The sequence below is a fragment of the Harpia harpyja genome, chromosome 11 (assembly GCF_026419915.1).
Source record: "Harpia harpyja isolate bHarHar1 chromosome 11, bHarHar1 primary haplotype, whole genome shotgun sequence".
In the NCBI taxonomy this organism is placed as follows: domain Eukaryota; kingdom Metazoa; phylum Chordata; class Aves; order Accipitriformes; family Accipitridae; genus Harpia; species Harpia harpyja.
The window spans coordinates 11,875,220-11,894,871 of NC_068950.1; the positions used below are offsets into that span (position 1 = coordinate 11,875,220).

A 19,652-nucleotide genomic window follows, 5' to 3' on the forward strand; every position below is an offset into this window, starting at 1 on the left:
GCCCCGCGCCGGCAGCCCCGCCCCCCGCCGCGCGCACCGCCTCGCCTCGCTTCGCCTCGCCCAGGCCGGGCCCATCCCATCCGAGCCCGCGGTCAGGCGCGAGAGCGGCGGCAGCCAGCGAACGAGCGAGCGAGCCCCTCCGCCGGCCCGCGCCGCTCGGCCAGCCCCTCCGCCGCCGCGGCCGTAAGCGCCATGGGGGGCGGCGGCGAGCGCCGGGCGCGGGCGTTGTGGCTGACGGTCCTGTGGCTGTGGTTGCCCGGCCGGTGCGGCGGCGCCATGGACGAATGCACGGAGGAGCGGAGCGGTCGCCCTCAGCGCTGCATGCCCGAGTTCGTCAACGCCGCTTTCAACGCCACGGTGCTGGCCACCCACACGTGCGGGACGCCGGCCGAGGAGTACTGCGTACAGACCGGCGTCACCGGCGTCACCCAGTCCTGCCACCTCTGCGACGCCGCCCAGCCCCACCTGCGCCACGGCGCCGCCTTCCTCACCGACTACAACAGCCCGGCCGACGCCACCTGGTGGCAGAGCCGCACCATGCTGGCCGGCGTGCAGCACCCCACTGCCGTCAACCTCACCCTCCACCTGGGTAAGGGACGCCCCCCCCCCCCCCCCCCCGGTCCTTCCCGTCCCGTCCTGAGGGGAAAAGGGCGCCAAAGGCGGCGCCGGGCTCAGGAACCGCCCTGCGCCCGTCTTCGTGGGGTCCGGTTAATTAAAGGCGGCCGTAACTAGGCCCCCGGGGAGGGGGGGCGGGAGGGGTAGTGAGTGGCGGAAGCGGGTTTTTGTGGTGGGGGTAAACGGGCCGGCCGCGCTGGATCCCGGCTGGACTCGCTTTGGCCCGCGCAAAGGCTTGGTTGTGGCGCGGGTCGTCTTGGCGCAGGGGTCGGTCCTGCAGGGCGGCACGCAGGCTCTTCGTTTTCCCTCAGGACAACGGTCACGGTTGCAAAACAGTGCTTTAGGAACTTGGATTCCAGCCTTCTCCCGCAGAGGCAAAGCGAAAACGAATATCGCAAGGGGTTGCTCCCTTGCGGTCTGCGTGGGTCGTGCTGTCGGTTCGTGAGACGAGCGCTGCGAGAGGCAGAGGTTGCGGTGGTGCGGGGCGTGCCGAGCCAGGCTCACCCCCTGCGCCGGGAAGCTTGGGCCCTGGGGTCTTCCAGACGGCGGGCTTGGCATTCAGGTGGGAGAGGTCGGTTGGAAAAGCGGCCAGCGCTGCAGGAAAACCTGTGTGTGTGTGCAAGGGCACATCTGCTCTGTATCCTTATACTGGGGCAGCACTGTCCTTTAAGTACTCGGCGGGTTAGGTTTGTCGGAAAGCAGCCCACATTACTGCAGAACCCGTAACATCGAGCCAAAAAAAAGGGGAGGGGAATTTTCTGATTAAATGGCATTCGCAGAGGTTCCTTCGGGATAAAGTATTTTAGCGCTCACTTTGGTTTGCGGACAAGCTTTTCTTTTCCTCTGTTCATTCAGTTATTTAAGCTGTTGTGACAAGGAGGAAGGCTAATTGTTTAGAACGGCAAGACAAGCCAGCCAACGGAAAGTTAAAACCACAGCTTATATTCTCATGTCATTAAATAAAGTAAAAATTAAAAAAAGTCCACTGTAACCATTCACAGTTTCTAATAAAGAGCAGCTGTTGAACCTTAAGTTTAGCTTCAGTAATGTGTCTCGCTTTCAGTGTAATTAAAGGGAAAAAATGTTGCATTAGGGTCAGGGAGCTGGATCTTGGGTTTCACAACTGGAGCACAGGTTGTGTGAAAGCTCCCACCCATGTTTGTGAGATGGAGGTGATGGCGCTGAGTCCCGTACCAGGGGTCACCTGCAGACCGCATCCATCTGCCCTGGCAGCTGGGAGCATCTCACTGCCCTAAAGTGTTTCTTTGTGTTAGAAGCTTCAAAATAAATATACCAGTGTATATAATCATTAGGATAAGGGGAAGTAGTTACTAAGGCCTCTTTATCTTCTTTTTTTTTTTTTTTTCTACATTGGGAATTTTTTATTCGGGACACTTGGAAAAAACAGTAAGCTAAGATTTGATCTCAACTTCTTTTTTTAATAGAAATCATCATAACTCTTCATTATCAAGGTAGAACTTTGTTTATAGGCAAGTCTGTATTATTGTTGTCCTTGACTCTGTGCACCTGTCTGTATAGGGGTGTTCTTTGAAAAATAGTGTTTTTCCAATGTACTGGAGCGAACAGTGGTCTGTGTCTAGGGCTTTGAGAAATGTGCATGTTTCTTTGATGAAAACAACTGCATCTTTAAAATACTGTAGCATTGCAACACGGTCGTTGTCAGTCACTTGGGTTTCAGGTTTGTTTGCAGGCTTTTGTAGCTTTGTGAATTTGCTCTGGCATATTTTTAGACTAGAGTACAACTTTTAAGCAGAAGCTGCCTGGCTGACTTTTGGGTCTTTGAAGGTATTTTTTAAATTGTTTTTTTCCAGTTAGGTTTTTGGGGTGGGGTATTTGTAGTCGAAAGCCTTTTAAGAATAGGAAGCTTGTTATGGGCATGGTGGTGGTGGCAGGAGTTAGCTTAATGCTTTGCTATTAGTCTTAAAACTATCTGTGCACATGCTGTAAAAGCAGTAAATATTCCTGTACAACTTTGTATGCGTCGCTGAGTTCATTGCAGGTTGAAGAACTGTTGAGTACCAAAAAAGTGCCATGTTAGCCTCAAATGCCCCAAACCCCTCTGCAGCATTGCTCTACTTTACTGAAGACTTCAAACCATCTTTGTCTGCGTGAGCTGTTGGGTGCTGTGTTTGGATTCTGTGTGCCCGCAGGCTGTCCCCCACGGCACACCATGGTCTGCGGGACACTTAATTATCGACATCAGTAGGATGTAAACGCATTCTGGGACACAAAGCCCTTTTATGCAGTTAGTTCTGCATGATCTTTGAGGATTAGGCTGTGTGCTTTAACCCATATCCTTGTTTGATGCTGCAGTCGCCTTTATTTCTAAAAGCACTGGTATCCCAAATGGTTAGTGCTGCTTTGCACCTGTTCAGGACCAGCAGCATTGGCTCCAGGCTTTCAGCATGCATATGCCACCCTGAGCTCAGTTTTTGGCAGTTTGGGATGTCTTGATTAACATCGAGTGATGTTCGGCCTGTGTAGATCAGTGTAACGTTTCGGAGGAGCCTGGTCACAAGAACCGTGGGTCTGTTGCCAACATGTGAATATGGGTTTCTTTGAATCTTCTTATAACCTGCAGTTCAAAACAAGTTTAAAAACCTTTAGTTTTGGGACTAGGTGCTAGCAAAGAGCCTGACACAGAAAAATACAGCATTATTTTAGTTAAAGGCTTGGATTGCAGGAGTGTTTGGAAAGGAGATCTGTGCCTAGAAGTTAGGTTGCTTCCTGGGGAGAGGGGAATTGGGGTAATTACCAGTCCCTGCGCGAGGAGCCTCTGGAGTTATAAAAGCTGTTTCTCTTTGTATGAGAGGGTATTAAGACCCCCTAAGTAGGAGTCCTCCCCTGAGAGGCTTGGAGATGTGAGTTTGCAGCTGTAAATCAGGAGAAGGGGGTAGTTGAACCCGTTTGCAGGGTGGTGTCTGGGTAATTAGGTTAGTGGGTGAGAGGAGGGGAGAGCACTGCTGTCCTTTCTTTCGCTCTTCTTAAAAGTATCCCTTTGCTTCCCTCATTTTCCTGTTCCTCAGGTTGAATTATTTCTAATTTAGACTTGACCCAACCCGTCTTTTTTTTCCCCAATGCTGCCCTCCCCCTATGTTCCTGTATATTCCAGGAATAAGAGACTTTGGGGCAGCAGTGCCAGCTTTTAAATAGAAGATGGAAGCTGAGGCATTATGGTATGTAGTTGCCTGCCTTTTCTGAAGCCAGAGCGTCACGTTATTTTTACAGTCTGTGCCATTCGCTTCTACTGGGAGTGTTGGGATAGTTCTGGCATCTCCCCAGCCCTTTGTTTGCATATGTTTTAGCACAGCTTTGCTATTTAGACCTGTAGCGCACCAAAACAAAGCTGTGTGTTAAAGATGCACCTTTGAACACTGGAAGAAGGGGAAAAGAAATAGTATGGAGGTACATGGAGTATTTTTGGTGCTGGGTGGTGTTGCTGGGCAAAGGCTTGTATTTTTTCAGATGTATCTTTTTTCAGAGCAGATTCTCACTTCTTCCTTTTGCAGCTCTAACTTCTGTGTGCTTTCTGTTGTTTCTACTGTTTCTACACCTTTTTTAATCCACTCTTACATGTGCCTCCCTGTTCCCTTCCCAACTGGCCCTGCTAGAGCCACCTCTCATTTTTCCCCACCACTTTTACTCTGCCTGGATCTGCTCAATTTCAGCTATCGTGATCCCGGTGTTTTGTTTCTCGGACAAAGAGGCAGCATCCTCAGCACGCTGGTGGCTGTTTCATGGCGGTGGGGTGGCTCCATCTCTGCTGAGAGCAGCCGTGCTTTTATCAACAGCCTGCAAGCTAGGAGCAGTCTGGTTTGGCTTTCCCAGTGCGGATGACTGCCTGCTGCATCTGAGCAGGGATGGTTTCCAGGAGATGTGCTTGACCGATGATGCCGGTGGCCTCAGCTGTGAATTCAGGACTATCTGGTAGGCAGGAAAGACCAATTCCTACCTGTTCTCTCATTGCCTAGGAAGAGGAGCCAGCATTTGGTGCTGGAAGGCAGTCCTCTGCTAGCCTGCCTTTCAAGAAGAAAAATGAAATTGCTGGTTGCCTTCATTAAAAACATGTAAGCTGTGTTTGTGGGCATGGACTGTGGTTAGAGCTAAGTGTTCCTGCTTTTGAATTCTGAAATCGCTACTGCAGACTAGCCTAGAAACCCACATCACCAAGCTGGATGGTATCTTGTGTGTATAAAATAAAGAAAAACTTGTAAAAGCTGCTGGTTGTTAGGAGAAATGGATGGCCCGTCTCCTTCACCTCCCCCTTTTCTAACTGCTCAGTCCTTTATTTGGCTTTGAGGAGAGCAATGATGCTTGGTTATATATACTTTGTGCGTGAAGCGTAGTTTGGGGTATGACTGCCATTTGAAGGCATTTACAAGGAAACCTAGGCAAGATGCCAGTTCTTATGTTCAGGCCTCGGCTTGATTTGCCAGTTGTTTGTAGCAGATGAGGTTTTGGGGGTTTTGTTTGGTGTTTTTTTTTAAGTACAGAAAAGCAGCTTTGGCTATAAAATGTGCCTTAAGTACATAGTTTATGCCACTGGGATGCAATCAGTTGCTTTGTTTTATTTAGCACAGCAGAGCAATGCCCTTAGTTTGTTGGTTATCCTCTTAAAACTTTACGAGGCTGCGGTTCGTTGCCTTCCTAGGGAACCACTGCGAAACCAACTGCGAACAAGCATGTGAAGTTTTGCATAGCGTAGCTGCAATTTCAGAGCTCTGAGAAATGGTAATTAATGTGTTGGGAGAGTGTTTCCGGCACTTACGCTGGTGTTACAGAGTGTGTTGGGAAGCTCTCAAAGACGTGTTGAGCCTGGGCTGGGAAGGGCCAGCCCTGTGCCGCAGTGGCTTCACCGTGGTATTTGCGGAGCCCTGGGGGGGACTCTATTTTAGTTGGTCTTGCAAAGGCTTGATTTACATTTTGCAGGTTTCAACACGAATAGTTAAGAGATCAGGGCTTTTAATGGCCAGCAGTTGTTCAGTGCAGTTATATAAAGTCGCTTTAAAGCTCTTTATCGCTTCCTGCATACCTTTTAAATTCCCAGGTTTTCTCAAACTCCTCTGTTCTGCCTCTTTCTTGGGATGCTGATGCCACTGTGTGATGCCTTTGGGAATACTATACATGGCAGAGCGCTTATTTTGGGGGATGGAAAGAGCTGGGATTGTGTGGCATTTTGCTGCAAAACCAGCTGCTATTTTGGTGCTTGCCCTGAGTTGCTAGGATTAATCGCTGGTTTTGATGCAGTCAAGTAGTTGCTTTTGTAGGTTTAAACCTTGGAAACTGTCACTTGCTGCTCAGAGTTGTTAGCTTACTAAAAAGTTTCTGGCTTATTCAGTAGCATTAGGTAGCATTTCTTTTATAGCCTGAGGCTTCAGGAGGGTCTCCCAGCCTCTCGGAGCCTGCAAGTAAAAATCCCAGGCTGCTGCTTCCCACGGAAATGAAAAACGGGATTGCTCTGCAAACAACAACATGTAGAGAAAATAATTTCCAGCGCAGATGGATGGGATGGGAAACTCGGATCTCTAGTTCACCGTAATTCTTAAAAACAGGACTCTGAGTGTTGTCCTTAATCCTTGTCAGACTGAGACCTCCTGCTTGTGTCCTCTGGGCCCTAACTCATCATTTACCGCCACTGGTGACGCTGTGCTGAGTGATTTCGTGCAGGCTCACCGTCTGGCTCTGTTTTCTACCTGTGGGTTAGCTGGGATACGAGGTCTGGCGTGTTAAACTGAACTAGTTGCATCTAACGTCACTGTCTCTGGTTCATAATAACCTTTGGAAGCTCAGCCTGGGGCTGTGGCCCCTCTTGTAAGCTCCTGCCTGAGAAGAACTGTTTCAGCCTGCTTTTACATGTCTCTTAACCATGAAATGTTGCTTATTGGTGGCTACCACTGTGTGTTTTGATCAGAAAATAAAATAAGTTTCATAGTTTCCCAATAAATTGCAGAAATCTTGCGGGGTCTGTTGTCCTGCCGCACAAACAGGAGTGTATTGGGTTTTTTCCCTCCAGGTACAGAGTAGCCCTGTGTGTCTCAAATCAAGCTTTCCAGGCTTTAAGTGAGGGATGAATGTGGATGCCTGTGTTGAGGACCTGTGGCATCACTAGCTGTGTTTAAAACTCTTCAATATTAGGACAATCTCTTAATGCTAAGTCATCTGCAAAGGAGCTACCTGGGATCACTCCCGTGGTCTGCAGCATCCCTTGAGTAACATTGGGTTTTTAGCAGCGTGCTGGTATGTTGGTGATGTTGGCTGTCACATCAGCATTGACAAGAGGTTCAGGACAGCTGGTAACGAAGCAACTGTGCCTTGAAATTAGAGAGCTGCTACTAGTAGACATGTACAGTTGTTAAATGGGACTGGGAATATTGAGATGAGAGGCTGCCTTTCATAGCCTGCCAGACTGCAGGTGCAAGCTGCTGTTAGCCTTTGTGGGGTGTGTTAGGTACTTCTGAGGTAAAACATAATGATTTCTCAGAGTTTTTCTGATGTAGAACCTTGGAAAATGGTGGAAACTCATCAACTGTAAAAAGGATCTGCAATGGCAAGGCAATTTTATTTAAATTTAAGAAAACATAAATGAGCCTCAGTCTTTAATCTTTTTTTCTACCAGTCCAGCCCTATTTGAGAGATCTTTTACCAACACCCCCCCCCCCCCCAACCAGCCCCCTTATATATTATTCAGTGATCTTCAGCATTTTGTTTTGAAACTGGGTGGCAAAGCACTTCTTGTTTCCATGCTTCTACTTGTTTTAGATATTCCAGTGTGATAGTCATCAAAGAGCTGTTTCCAGTGGTAATCATGCCTGCAGTTTTGACACAACACAGCTGTGTTCAGTAATGGAGAATTTCAAAATTTCCTCTTTTAGAAATAGTATCCAAAAACTATTATTGGATTTTTTTCTTTGGTAGGTAAGCTAGTACCATCTTGTACATGGGAGGTAGATTTCCAGATAGCTTGAGGGTTTATTTGTACGGTCGGTTTGGGGGTTTGTTGTTTTTGTTGGGGAAGAGGCAGATTTTTAAGGCACTTGTAGAGATGCTGTATTGAGATCTTGCAAAGACCCAGGGTTTGTGGGTTCTTGGGTCAGCTTTCTGTAATGATCTCATCTCTGTTGCAGACTTCGGTGTGCTTGGAGAGCTGCTTATCTGACTTGGCTTTTGAGTGGGTCCTGTGTTTTACAGGAGGACAAGGTAATTCTCTAATTCATCCTCAGGGGCTTGAGATGCTCCTAGTGGAAGATCAGGGTACAGAATTATTAAATGGCTTCAGGCATGGCAGCTGGCCTCTACCAATGGCCTGAAGTGGAAAGGAGGAAGACTTGGCCCTTGCATTGCTCTTAAACCTTTGTAATGGAAAGATCAGCTGTGACTGAGGAGTCTCTTAAAAAAAATTTCTAAAACCTACCAAACATCAAAACCTGCTCAGTGACAGGGGTTGTTCTTCCCCAGCATACGTGTGTTCAATCAGGCAGTGGCTGACGGCACGTGGTAGCCCTTGGCTTGCCAGTGGGTTGCTTGAAATGCTCCTTCCTTCTGGTGCTCCAGGGCTGAGGGAGTGCTGTGGAGTTCGGGGTTGGCACCAGCCCAGTTCTAAGCACGCTGCTTTCATCTTGTGAGTTTTTTTCAAGGTCTGCTTTATAGCTCAACCTGCTTGGCATCAGAAAAGACCTCGTTCCCACCTCAGTGAGCTGTTGCTTGTGCAGCATGTTGCACTTGAGTTGGTTTGGGTGTTTTTTTGGGGGGGGAGGACATCAAGGATCCTGAACAGATGTTGGGGTTTTTTTTTTAATATTTTATTCCTCTTCCCTGTATATTTTGTTTCAGGAAAGTGAATCTTTCTAATCTTCTTTGAATTAAAAGATAATGTGTGTCAGTCTTTAAGCAGATGGTCACATTGAACCTCTTGAAGAGGGATAAATGGGCTGTTTTCTTGGTACTTTCTTATGCTGTACTTACAAGGTTGTGGAGTGTAAGCTACATGCTCTGAAAGGTGCAGTTTCTGTTGGGAGCGTCTCTTACTGAGATTAGCGGAATGAAAAATTAGTCCCTTCTGGAAAAACTACCATCAGATGCTTCCTGCTATCACAGTGTTAAGTGGGACTGTTTGACCAAGTAAAAAGAAAATATTCTCGTCCTAGGACTTCTGTGGTCCGCTTCTGATTATCATGATTATTTATAGTCCTTTCATCTGCAGTCCTTTACATGCTCCCATCCGGTGGGATTTTGCAGTGGGATTTTCTTCCCGGCAGCTTGTGGGGCTGGTCCCTGGGGAGCAGCCGTGGAGAGGCTGCCCTGCCTGCTGCCCTTGCCCTCCCAGCTTCTGAAAAAACGTGGTTTATTTGTGGGGATCCGGTGTGTCTCCCTCTGCCCTGCCTCCTGGCTGCGGTGGTCGGGGTGCAGGGGTTGGCCCAGCAACATACTGTTATTTTGCTACAGCAGCTGATGCTTTCCTTCCAGCTGCTGCTTTCTCCGCTTTCGCTAGCTGCCTTCACAGGTCTCATGGGTCCCGCTATCCTGGCTGGAGTAATGCAGGACAAGTGGTTTCTTAACACAGAATCAGCTGCCTCATGAACTAGTTAAGAAGCTGATGCTTAAGGCTGTGGTTGCTCTAAGCTTGCAGACCTCCTGTTTGCTTTACTTGTGTTTTCTGGCCCCTCTCCCTTTCTTCTCCTTTCTGAAGTTCCTTGCAGCCTGCTTGGGCTTCACCTCCCTTCTGCTCCTGTTTCCCTGGTACTGAGATGTTCCTGGTCTGTGCAATGCGGGAAGGTTCCTCTCTCCCCAGGATGGGGTTGTTCAGCTGAGATCTCCCTGCACTTCTGGTCCCAGCAGTAGCCTCTCAGCCTGTGTGGGTAGCATTGCAGCTGCCCTCCTGTGCTGGCTGCTTTATACATGTCTTCAGATAAGAGGCTGGCATTTTTCACTTTGGTCAGACTCTGGCGGTGCTCAGATGAGAGGTACAATGCAAATTCACAATTTTTAAATGCTTAGTAGTATTCTGTAGTTTTCCCTCTTGCACACATTAAGGTTTGGGGTGGGAGGAAGCCTCTTATCAAAGGACAGTTACAAATTTTTCTGAGTTGAAGCCATTATTCTGTCATTAAAAACTGATGTTTCTCACTGCTGATTCCCAGCAGGGTTATGAAGAAAATATACAAAATGTGGAGTGAAGAGATTTGGGGCTGTGGGGATGCAGCGGCTGCTGCACGGGCCGGTGCTGCTGCCAGGGTGAAATGTGAACTCTAAATATTAAAGTGATGTCCTGCCATCATCATGCGGTGTCTATTTAATGAAATCTAGTATTCTCCCTACTTTGCCTCCCAGCCTGCTCCTTCCCCTGTCTCCCCTCTGCTGGGACTGCTGGCAGAGCTGGGAGGGGTGCTTGGGACTGGGATGGCCCTTCCGTCTCCTCTATCCATGCTCTGCAGGCATGAGTTAAGTGATTAAATTACTGGCATTACACGAGTCACCACTCTTCTGCTTTCTAAGCAGAGTGACTGTGCATACATCCGTATGTGCACACTGCCCCATTCTCACACCCTCCCTCCAGCTGGCAGTCCCTGGTTGCAGGGGAGCAAGCAGGGCCATCCCTGGTGCCTCCACCATCGGGGCAGCTAAACCTGAGTTGTTTATGGAACAAGGTGCAGATTATTTTGGAAGTAATGATACAGAGATGAGCTTTTCCAAGAGCTTCATAGCACTTTTAGGAAATAAGGGCCTTTTATACTTTTATCATGACTATTATGAGAAAGTGTATTTAGTGCTGTCCATTTCTTTTTGGTAATTTGTCTGAAAACATTGCAAGTAGGTTGTTGTGGTGCCAGAGTCCCAGACTTCTGGTTAAGAAGGGAAACTTGTGGTTTTCATGAAGGATTGATATTTCAAATCATGGTAAATACCTCTAGGAAGCAATTAATTCAAAGACAGAACTATAGCTCTGAAACCATTGTTCTCTTGCAAGTGACCTTAGTTGTTATTGTCTGTCAGTTTCCCCAAAAAGCAGGAATAAGCAATGCCTTTTTCCTTTTCCAGAATTGAATTTCTTTAAATTGGAGAGTCAAGGCTATTGAGTGACGAAAAAGTTGCTAGAAGTCACCAACATAGATGGTGAGTGAGCATCTAGCTGAAAGTCTGCGAGATGAGACCATATTGCTCATCTGTTGCTGGCAAGCAGGCAGGGATAGCAGTTGTGGGGTTTTGGTCAACTTAAGGTATATTTTCTCTGCCACAGATTTCCTTGTAGCCTAATTTTTCTGTACTTCTGTTCCTTGTAAGATGTAGCAGCTGCGTCAGGAGAAGCCTGTAACTGCTTGGAAGATGCTGGAAGGACTGTAAAAGCTGAACTTGGGGCACCCCTTGCACCCCAGGCTGGTTCTGACTGTTTCCTGGCAGATTGCTGCCAGTCTTTATTTGGGTACAGAGTGCACAATTTCACGAAAAATTATCCAAGAGGCACTCTTGAAAGACCTTTAACTTGGTATCCACTGATATGTTTTAGAAATCTCTAGGAAAATGTGTTTGTCTGCAGCTCTGAAAGTACATGGGTAGTGCTGGGGAAGTACATGAGAAGATTCCCAAAGTTGGGTTTGTTGCCTTTCTGTGCTTTGATTGTCAGTGAGTTCAAGCAAAAACATGGCAGTAACAATCCTGTTTTGGGTTTTTGGGGTTTGTTTTTTTTTTTTGATGACAAGTCATGTTTTACTCCCTCACAGCACCTACCCATGGTGTCCGAAATTTGCTTGGAGCAGCTGTGATGCAGCTGCGGCATTGACTGCTCGTGAGTATTGCACTCATCAGCAGTGGTTGAGAGCTTTGGTTACAGCCCCTTATAAAACTCTTATTTGTGTCAGGGAATGAGCTGGACTGGCTTTGTGGTGCACTTAATGTAGTCAGCTTTCGTCTCTTTGTACATTCTTATTCACCAAATTAATTGTTAATTAACCAAAGATTTGGATGCGCAGTTACAACAGTGCTGTGGTCTGGGCTGCTGACACTCATCTTTGCCTGGATGGTGTCGCTACCTGTTACGTGGAAGAGGTTACAACTTTTTGTAGGAAGCTCGATTCTTCCTGTTGCAAAACCCCTACAAAATATGTCGTCTCATTAATTTGTCTGCGAATTAATCGCCTTTTTCATGTCATCCATACAGTCTGTTTCGTAACTCCAGGCCTATGGCATGTTGTTTCATGAAATGCGTGGTACAAAATTAACATGCTGCTCTGGCAGATGGGAGGGACCCTGTCTCTCAGCCCTTCTGTCCCCCAAGTCCCGCTTTTTTTTTTTTTAATTGCTCCCACCCCTAAAATGTCAATATTAACTTGAAAACAGTGGGAGGGAATGAAACGTGTTTTGAAAGGGTGATCCCATTGGTGGGAGTGGTATTGAGTGCTTATACAGGGTATAGAGAGGGGTTGTGGGAAGAGAGGCAGTTCAGCCAAACGAATACGGTTTGGAGTCGTTAATCTGTGTCATTAGCACTGTGTACCAGAAGGTTTAAACTATGTCTGGCTAAATCGCATGAGTCTTTGAAATTCACAGCAGTGCTGGCAGCCCCGCTGGCTTTTGTCCTTCCTGCAAACACACAGCTGCTTGGTCTGGGCATCCCCGTGTGCTTGGCATCCCCACTGCTTCCTCTGGTCCCGCTGCAGAAAGCTGCTCACGGCTTTGGGGAAACCGAAAGAGACCAGCTGGAAGAAACCTCAAGAAAATGAGTCGGTGTTGCCATTGGACCGTGGAGGATGTGAAAGTGTGGAGTGTTCGGTTCACGTCTCTGCTCTCTGTGCATAATTAGTGTAACATGGGAAAACTTTCTTTATCACCCCCCTCTGAGGAGTGACGGGTGTCCAGACTTGCTTAAGAAATTTGCTGGTAATAGTCCAAAATGCAAACAGAGCGTGTGTTCTTGTAGCTGTATGTGGTCTGCAGGAATGCTTGCTTTGTTCAGGTAGCTGTGCCGGCAGCTCAAGGGAAGCTGATCTTAAAACATACAGTTGAAATCTAGCAGCTTTTGCTTTTCTTCTGCTGATGTTTTAAAGCCAGCTTTCAGCACAGGTAACTCAGCAGAAAAGGTAATGGATTGCAAAAGGTTTTGATTGGAAAGTAGGCATGGAGCCTGTGAAAGGTGTTTTATATGTAGCAGTTACTCATCAAGTTACGTGATGCTTGGCTACCCTTGGGAAAGAAATGGCAGTTGCTTCAGGTGGTGGGTACTACAAGGTGTCTTGCCAGGTCTAAAATAAGGACAGCCTCACTGTGCTCTTAAAAAAAAAAAAAAAAAAATCTATGGTGGCTTTCTGACTGTCCTGTTCCTTGAGGTAGATGCTAAGACCACTTCTTTATCCTTGCATCTGCCTGCAGAGATGAAAGACAACAGCCTCCAGGACAAGTGATGATGGTTTTGCATATTGTGGAGTAGAACGTCATACTCTTTCTATCATAGAGTTAATGATTAATTAATTAAGTTCTAGTAGCAGAGACTTGCTTTGAAGTGTAAAGAAGCATTTGTAGTTAGAGTGTGTAACTCCTAGCTCTGTGCGCTTTTTTTTTTTTTTTCATCCTTGAGAAAGGTGTGTTTAAAGATTTTGAAGGGGAGGATTCTTATCCTTTTGGAAAAGATTACTGGTCATTCTGAATCAGCAATTTAAAAGGGATTAATAAATAATTAGTAAGGCATTCCTGGAGCATCTTCCATCAACCGTGCCTAAACATGGCACTTCATTTCTTTGAAGAATGTTAACAAGGTAAAACAACCAAATCACCATTAAACTTCTTCCTTTCAATACTTAAAGGGGGCCTATAAGAAAGATGGGGACAGACTTTTTAGCAAGGCCCATAGTGATAGGACAAGGGGTAATGGTTTTCAACTAAAGGAGTATAGATTCAGACTAGATATAAGAAAATTTTTTTTTATGATGAGGGTGGTGAAACACTGGAACAGGTTGCTCAGAGAGGTTGTAGATGCCCCATCTCTGCAAACGTTCAAGGTCAGGTTAGACAGGGTTTTGAACAACCTGATCTAGTTGAAGATGTCCTTGCTCATGGCAGGGGAGTTGGGCTAGATGACCTTTAAAGGTCCCTTCCAAACCAAACTATTTTATGATTCTCCAAAATGAAGCATAAGCCATAAGGATGAACAGTAGGAAGCTCAGGCTTTTTGTTCTGGGCTTGACTTAATGGACAGTAGTCAGGAGGTGCTCAAGTACCTGCTGTGTGTATCTCTACTGTTTTTATCTTGTGCATCTGCTGCTTCCCCTCTTTCCTCTTCCACCAGCCCCAAGGCTTTCATGCTGACAGTCCTGTGTTTTGTGATCAGTTACTGTGACAACAGATCACAAGGCAGAAGCCTTTGGTGTGTGTGAATTTCAGAATAGCTGTCGTGCAGCTCATTGGGGTGCTTAAAATTTGGGAGGCAAGGAATGAAGGTGTCACTTCACAGTCTCTGAAGCTACACTGGCATCTCTCAGCGCTGTCCACTTCACTGCAGCTGGGGGCAAGGAATCATGCAGCCCTTGGCTGGTTGTTTCAGCTTGTGTGATTAAGTCCCAGCAGCTAATTTGATGGAAGGATAACCTTTTGCTGGCCTTGGCGATACTGGGGTGTGTCCAGGGCCTTGTAAGTGCTGGTTGGTGGGAAGGAGACACCAGGGATGCACAACCCGGGGATGGGGGACAGACTACACCAGTTGCAGCCAATTTTGAGAACACCCTAAAACTTTTTTTAGAAGGACCTTTGTGATAAGATGAACTCAAAGTGAGAACTTCAGACTATGGGAAGCTACTGTGAGCTCTGAAAGCTCAGACTTTTGTAAAAGGAAGGAAATGAGCAATCTGAAATTTCCTTGCGCATGGATGCAGCTCATTAGTTGAAGTAAGAAACCTGACAAAAAGATTGAGAGATTAGATAGCATTTCTAGGGGAGGATTTTCATGGAGAAGACATTCATGTATGTGTTTGAGTTAAAAAAATGAATTATTGCAGAGTTTTCACTATATGCAAAACATCTTTATTTGGAGATTCAGCTGTCCTAGCTTGTTTTAGCTGACTTTGTATAAGTAGTAATAATGAGATTTGTTTTTTTAAAAATTAATAACCCATTAAAATAAGTGGGCAAACTGATATTTATGCAGCTGGTTGAATATCCTGGAAGCAGATTCAAGGGCAATAGATTAATCTATAGTGGAAAAATCACTTGATAAACAGTCCACTTCTTTGTCTTTTTTAAAGCTTTTAATCACAAAGAATTATAAAAAAAATCAATGTGAAACTAAATCTGATTTTCGTAAGTGATGCTGAAGATTAAGATTGTGCATCCCAATGCAATTAAATTTATAGGCTTATTCATTTTAGAATTAATAACACCATAATGACTAGCTTTTCTCTTTATGGGCTTGGAGTTCCCATAGTGGTGGATGAGATAGAGCCCATAGAGGACTCTTGTGCTGCTGATATTACTTGCATATCTAGGAGTTAAACATGTGCTGAAGGAGAGAAGGAGGCTGAAGTGTCTCAGTGATTTGGGTTAATTGCTAGAACAGCTCCTGCTGAAATATTGTACTTTATGTGTCAGGTTGGCTGGGCTGACGCTGCGTCAGCATTTCTTTTGTTAAAAAGCTTCCTAAGAGATGAGAAGTTGGCATATGCTTCTCCTAGAAGGAGGTTTTCCTGCAAGTCGTCTGCCACCTGTACAGAGCTGTAGAGCTGTTCTTCCAGCAAACAGTGTCAACTGATGAATGGTGATAAATCGTTGTAGAATATAAATATAAAAATGGTTATGCCTTCTGTTTTTAGGGACAAAAAAAGTGCTCTTTGGTCCTGCAGATGAACTGCATTCATTAGTTCTAAGGAGAGGTGTGTGGTTTTTGTTTTTTGTTTTTGTTTTTTTTTTTTTAACACAACTTTCACCTACTTGCTTAATCTGCGGGTGCCTGGAGGAATGGAAAACGAGTTTAGCATACCTGAGGGCTTTTCTTGCAGAGGTCTCAGTTTAGTATGTGTCCTGCCCACACAAAGATGACAAGAAAACCCCTAGAGCAATGCATTTTTGCATGGGTATGCAGCAGTTCCTGCCCAGGCAACTCATGCTGGAAGGATCCAGCCCAACTGCCAGCCTAGAGCTGCCTCTGATGTGCTGGGAAGAGGTATGGTGATCACCAGTGGGGTGTACAGGTTGTGGGAGTCCTCGGGCAGAGCATGCACCGAGGTAATTTCTATTTTAATTCTGCAAGGGATGTATAGGCAGTGATGCCTGAAGGCAGAGCATAGGGACAGATGCTCTTCTGTCAGATCAGTGAAAGCTCCTTTGCGAGTGCAGGCACAGTTTTGTAGTGCAACTTTATCCATCCTCCTCCCCTCCCATTTGGGGGAAAGGTGGTGAGTAGTGAACTCCCTCCTCCCCAGATAATGCTTGAAAGCTGTCCAAAATGGGCTTGGTTTCAAAAGTAGCGTGGAGTCACTGGAGTACGCAAGCCACACAGTCCTGCTGGGGGTCTTCGAGTGCACAGCCCTTCTTTCCTGCTGGGAGAGAGACTGAAAAACCTCCGGGTCATTTTATTTTTGATGCTAAATGCATAGTTTCTTTCCAGCACAGCAAGTTTGTGACTGTTTTGGAGCACGGTGTCTTCAGCCTGAACACAAGCCGAATCCTGCCAGCAAGGCAAGCAAAGGCTTGTTCGCCAAAGATAGCGTGCCCACGTGTACATAGTCCAGGGGTTTTTTAAGGCACTCTGTCAGAGCTCAGATTTACAGTGTGATCCTAGGCATCCTAAAGAAAATTAAAGGGATCAGATACATCTAATGAATAACGAGCTATTTAAGGTCAACTTTATAGTACCTATTCTCTGCGGCAGCCATACCAGATGACACTCCATTACACAAGCATATTGTGCATTGACCTTTGCATCAGATTCAACTCTGTCATGTGCTGTCGTGCTCCCAGGTGATCAGGCATCAGTTTTTGGCATCTCTCCTGTCTCTGAGGCTGGTATATGTTGGTAATTCAGTAATCCCTGCAACGCATTTGAGCTGCCTAAGGTTATAGCTTGTGCTTGTGTTAATCAGGCTGGCCCTGAAAAAAGTTTGTTCAACTCTCTCTTTTAGTTATGTTTCCTTTCAGTTTATTAAATAGTTATCCTTTGCATGGATGGAAAATGTTAAAAATAGAAGTGCTCAAGGCAGTGCTATTGTGTTGGTGTTGACAGGTTTGCTGGAAGCTGAAGCATGCCTTGTATTTTAAGAAGCACCAGGTTTTGGAAGGGGTTGCTCTCTGTCCTCTTGACCCCTCACTGAGGAGCTGCTCTCCTGAGCTAAGAAGAGACTGTCTTTTGGATAAATTAGGTTTTTAGTGTGCTACCATTCACTAGGTAGTGCGATTATTGCAAATAATAGGCTGAGCTTGGGATTTCTGAAGAATTGTTGCCTTTTGTAATTGAGGCACCAACTGCAAAGCTGGTCGGTAAAAGAACCTGAAGTAATATCTAATAGACCATTTACTTTTTGGTACAACTCTTACCTCTACTAAAAATCCTTTTTTTTTTTTTTTTTTTTTTTTATTGTCCCATTGCTGTGCAGTGAAGCCCATATATATAAGGGAATAAAGCACAAGTGATGAAACAGAGGAAGTAATGACACTGTACTGATCTGTACCATGCAGCAAATAAGTAAGTTTCTGCAATTTCCCTCTCCCCAGTAGTTGTAACCACTATAAAAATCAAATTATTTTTTTTCAGGACCCCTAACTTTGCCAAGCTTGCCCCAAACCAAAGGCAGGCTTTTCAGAAGAGAAGGCAAAGGCATGCAGGACCTTTATTTGGTGGGATTCTGTAACTATGGAGCTGTGTCCCCAAATATAAACCTAAATCATGAGCATCTCTGGCCATTGTGGTTGCAGAGATGAACTTCCAAATGTAAATAGTGTGTGAAATGATGGAGAGCAATTTCCTGAGCCTTCTGCCTCAAGTTGGCTTCTTTATAGTAGCAGTCAGCTGTTGGTATCTGCATCTTGTCATCATGGAAATCTAATGGTGACCACACAGATTTTATTGTGCTGTTGCTGATGGTGTTAGCAGACACACAGGCTTATCTTAAGCCTGCACAATGCTTGCCAGGTATTATTCTGTATCCAACTGTCTCTTGTGCAGCTGTGAAAGTCATCTGTAACTTGTGTGTAACTGCAGTTCTGCAGGAAACTGGGACATGGGACAAATGTAAGGGAAAGGTAAGAAGCTGTGGGGTGGTTTTTTTGGGGTGGGTTTTTTTATTAGTTTTCCTAAAATGGTAGGAATAAGGGGGAGTTTTGCTGAAGTTCAGGTTTTTGCAATGTAGCAGTTATTCTCTTCTTTCTTCCTTTGCACTGCACAGATTGTGATTTTTTTCTCTCCTTTCCTCATGTGATTAGGATTCTCCCTGGTTTAGTAGGATCATCTAATCTTCAAGACCCAGCCCAGCAGGGGAATGTATATTTTGATAAGGAGCAATTAATGGTGCTTCCTCACCCAGACTTGTAACGGTCCCAAAATCAGATCATACATCATCAGGAGGATGCTCATCTCCATGCAGCTTTGCACCTTGTGCAACGATGGTTGCAGTAATAGAAAGAGATCCTAAAAAGTGTATATAAAAAAAAAAAAACAACCCTTCATAAAAATAACTAATTTACTTCATGTTACTTACTGGTTGTGCCTTTATTCCAAATGTGCGGAAGTTTATTGTTTTCTTGGATATAGTAGGTATGTGATAGTGCTGGGGCTGGAGTATGCTCGGGAGCAGCCCACCCTGACTTCACATGGCACATAGCTAAAATGCATTCAGAGCGAGTGCATGCATTTACTTCGCATCTTAAGAAATTAATTGTAAATGTTGGCAAATTATTTTAATATTGCTGGAGGTTTTTAGTTGAAGAACAGTAGTAGTTTTCAACTTCCTTTAACAAAATAATGGAGACTACAGATTTTTTTTTTTTCTTGGTGAGAAAATGCTGTTACCCTCTGAGGCTTTTTTGAGTTCAAATGAGTAGTGTGCTTCTATAATCCTTTTTTTTTTTTAAAGTTTCTATTTATCCTTGTGGTTGTAACTTATGAAATATTCACTGTCATAGGTCACAACATTTCTGTGCTAAATTTGGGAATATAGCTGGCAGCTTGCTTTTTGCCTGGGAACTTTCTTGTCGGGTTGGTACAGACAGTTTTAGCTACTTAGCTGTTGGGGAAAAGAGGTTCTTGGTTTCATTCTTTTTTCTCATCTTTTTTTGCTTCCACTGTTTTTGTATTCTTCACTGCCTTTTCCAGTCATGGAATAAATAAAAACTCAAAGTGCTTGAGCTGTCGCAGCTACTTGGTTTTCAGTGTCAGGTTTGTCTTGCCTCTTGTGTGCGAGGCTCCCTTTCTTCCTTTGCCTCTCTGTTTTCTGCCAAACCCCTGTATTTCAGAGCTGCTTCCTGCTTGTGGCTTTGTACCAGCTTGGGAATCTCCACACAGTTGTTCTTTGCTTTTGGTGTGTGACAGAGGCACAACTGCATGGGATGTGAAATTGTAGAATGTGATGAAAGTCTGTGAAAGAGATCCAGGGTTTTTCTGTGTTTCTTTCCAGCATTTTGCATATAATTATTTTGGATTAAAAAAACTCAAAAACAACCCCCCAAAAACAACACCCAAAAACCCACTTTTTAAAAAAAAATTTTTTAATCTATGGTATTATAGTTAGTCAAACTTTTTTTTTTTTTTAATAAAAAGAAAGGCAGACCCAGAGGTTAGTGGTCTTCACCTGGCTGCTGGTGCGTGGACTTTAACAATCATGTCAAATGATGTGGCTTCTCTTGCAAAAGCAGTAGGAAAAGCCACGCTGTTCTTCATGCCTTCCTCTTTTGTTTACTGGTGTATTTCCCAAAATCAAATGCTGCTGACTAGAGGAAACACTCAACACAGTGAACGATGTGATCCACTAGGTCTGTAGATTATCTGCTGTTCAAGCAGGGGCTGTGCAGCACACCCAACGGTTGGTGGTCGGCTGGGTTAGTGCTTC

The 19,652-nt window shown here is 45.3% G+C and overlaps 1 protein-coding gene across 2 annotated transcripts in view; it reads left to right on the plus strand.

Moving 5' to 3' along the window:
• Positions 1-100: 100 nt before the first annotated feature.
• LAMC1 (laminin subunit gamma 1) overlaps positions 101-19,652 on the plus strand; it is a 71,777-nt gene continuing 52,225 nt past the window's right edge. Inside the window, exon 1 of one of the 2 annotated variants that reach the window (XM_052800747.1) lies at positions 101-589. In XM_052800747.1, the coding sequence (XP_052656707.1) occupies positions 193-589 (397 nt within the window). In that variant the 5' untranslated portion in view covers positions 101-192. The remainder of the gene's footprint in view (positions 590-19,652) is intronic. The other variant, XM_052800746.1, reaches the window with a different exon arrangement.